Genomic DNA, 2,384 nt, shown 5'->3' with positions numbered 1-2,384 from the left:
TAGGGTCTAGTGAAAGATGCTAACAAAGTTGCATCATGGGAAATGTAGGATCCAGCACATTTGGAGCTTAACCCATACTAGTGACAAAAAAAAATCTGGATATTTTGGCCTCTGCTTTTATTCTTTTGATGAGTCATGCAAGCCCTGCAACTTCATGGAGGTGCATTTCTAGGTTGCTGGAATATCCCTTTGACTATGCATCAGTCAGGTCCAAGCAGCGATATGCATATTTGTATGTGTGTTCCACTGTTGTGAGAAAATTGTAAAAACTTGACAGTACGTACATGTATGTTTCCTCAGGCACAATGGCCGTCCCTCCCTCATACTCTGACTTGGGAAAATCTGCCAAAGACATCTTCAACAAGGGCTATGGTAACTTCAACAAATTCATAAAATTATTCTATTTGAACTGTTTTGAACAAAGCTATGCTGAAGCAGGATGTTTATTTTTGCTGCAGCTGTCTTCGAGCCATGCTGTGCACTACAAGGATGTCGTTTTTTTTTTGTAAATTCCCTGATGTCCTTTCTCCCCAGGCTATGGAGTCCTGAAGCTTGATGTTAAGACCAAGGCCCAAAGTGGTGTTGTAAGTACTAATGTTGTCTCTGTGAGCCTGATGTGTCTAAATTTCATGCTCAGGCCTTTCTCTCAGTGGTATACATCAAATGGCTGACTCACGGACTTGCAGCAGTTCATGTCAGAGTGTGTTTGCTGCCTGACTTGTACTCAGTCTAACATCCAGAGTCAGCAGAGTAACACGAGTGTTTAGGTCGTTAGAGAGACTCTGTCTGTTTTGCTATAAACTTGTTGCCATGGCAAAACCATAATGAGCACTTGCATACAGAGTTTCCCACATGCAACAAAACTCAAGCTGTAAATGTATTCACTCTGTGTCCAAACTCCCAGGTTTCCGCTCTGTGTAGCGCTGCTTTTCATTGTCATAGTGAGCGGATTCATTCCTGCATGTAAACTCTGTGTGGTTCTCCCTAACTTTCTCTCTTTTCTCTTTTTTCTGCGTCTCCTTTGGACATTCCTGTCAGATGGTAAGAGAGCGTGTGTGCGCATATGTAATGATTAAACACAGGTGCACTGCTGGGTAAGCCAGTGGTACCAGTTGCGTGTTTGTGTACCAACAATGTTTGCAGGCTTTCTGCCAAGTGTTTCTTTGCAGCCGTAGTTCATGTAAGTGCCACCATTACCCCAAACTGCTGCACCAGTAACAGCACTGATCCTCGGATCCGCTCACAACCAGCCTCTCCCTCACAGTCCTGCCTATATTTTCAGTTTTCCCTCTCAACTCATTTCTCCATCTTAAGAGTTGTAGTTCTTCATTTAAATAACCAGCCATACAAACCTGAGAGGGATTGTGTGGCAGAGGAAAAGCAGAAAAACGATGCTTGTTACCCTAATTTTCTTTCTCTCTCCCTGAATGCTTTCTCACCCTCTCTGCCTTTAGTTTCATAGCTGGGCTCTAATGTGGCAATGTGCCTTTCTGCTTCTCTTCCCACCTCATTTCCTGTCTTCATCTCCCCCATCATCACTCCATCCCTCTTTGTCCTGCAGGAGTTTGCCACCTCTGGTTCCAACAACACAGATACAGGGAAGTCAGGCGGTCACCTGGAGACCAAGTACAAAGTGAAAGACCTGGGCCTCAGCTTTAACCAGAAATGGAACACAGACAACACTCTCACCACAGAAATCACTGTGGAGGACCAGGTAGAGTGAAACAAACAGCTTATTGAAAAAATGTTCAAAACATCAATATATTCACTTTCAGACCAAATATTAGCTCAGTTTGTCTTCTGTCTGTCTGTCTGCAGCTGGCTAAGGGCTTGAAGCTCAGTCTGGACACATCATTTGTGCCTAACACTGGGTAAGAGCGATCCTGTTCATGCTGCGTAGTTTTCAATATTTCAATAAATTGACAACAAAGTGAATAAATCAGTCAGTCAATACAGATGCATGCTATAAACATATTAATAATGCAGTACTGCTTTCTCATTGACCTTACCTCTTTTCTTTCCTTGTTATTCCTTCTGTAGAAAGAAGAGTGCCAAACTGAAGACTGGTTACAAGCGTGAGTACGTCAATGTGGGCTGTGACTTGGACTTCGACATGGCCGGTCCCACCGTCCACGCAGCTGCTGTGCTGGGCTACGAGGGCTGGCTGGCTGGTTACCAGTTGGCTTTTGACACTGCCAAATCTAAACTGACCCAGAACAACTTTGCCCTTGGATACAAGGCCGGTGACTTCCAGCTTCATACCAATGTGTGAGTCAATACATCACAGTGAAGAGAGGCAGGAAATGGAAGTGATACACCGGACGAAACATTTCCTCAGGATGAAACATAAAGTTAATCTCATCTCCACCTTTTGTGTTTGCGTT

At 43.9% G+C, this 2,384-nt stretch overlaps 1 protein-coding gene across 1 annotated transcript; it reads left to right on the top strand.

The window, feature by feature from the left end:
* The first annotated feature begins 233 nt into the window (after positions 1-233).
* Positions 234-2,296, top strand: LOC111652251 (non-selective voltage-gated ion channel VDAC2-like). The gene is made up of 5 exons (XM_023402478.2): positions 234-372; positions 535-584; positions 1,562-1,714; positions 1,819-1,871; positions 2,041-2,296. Exons 1-5 carry the CDS (start codon positions 285-287, stop codon positions 2,270-2,272), a joined length of 576 nt encoding a protein of 191 aa, XP_023258246.1. The 5' UTR covers positions 234-284; the 3' UTR covers positions 2,273-2,296.
* Positions 2,297-2,384: the final 88 nt, after the last annotated feature.

This window comes from Seriola lalandi, unplaced genomic scaffold, assembly GCF_002814215.2.
Source record: "Seriola lalandi dorsalis isolate HSWRI2012SDOR001 ecotype SW California unplaced genomic scaffold, Sedor1 jcf7180001973512, whole genome shotgun sequence".
In the NCBI taxonomy this organism is placed as follows: domain Eukaryota; kingdom Metazoa; phylum Chordata; class Actinopteri; order Carangiformes; family Carangidae; genus Seriola; species Seriola lalandi.
The sequence above is the reverse complement of the archived record's forward strand: the minus strand, read 5'-3'. Positions and strand labels throughout refer to the sequence as shown.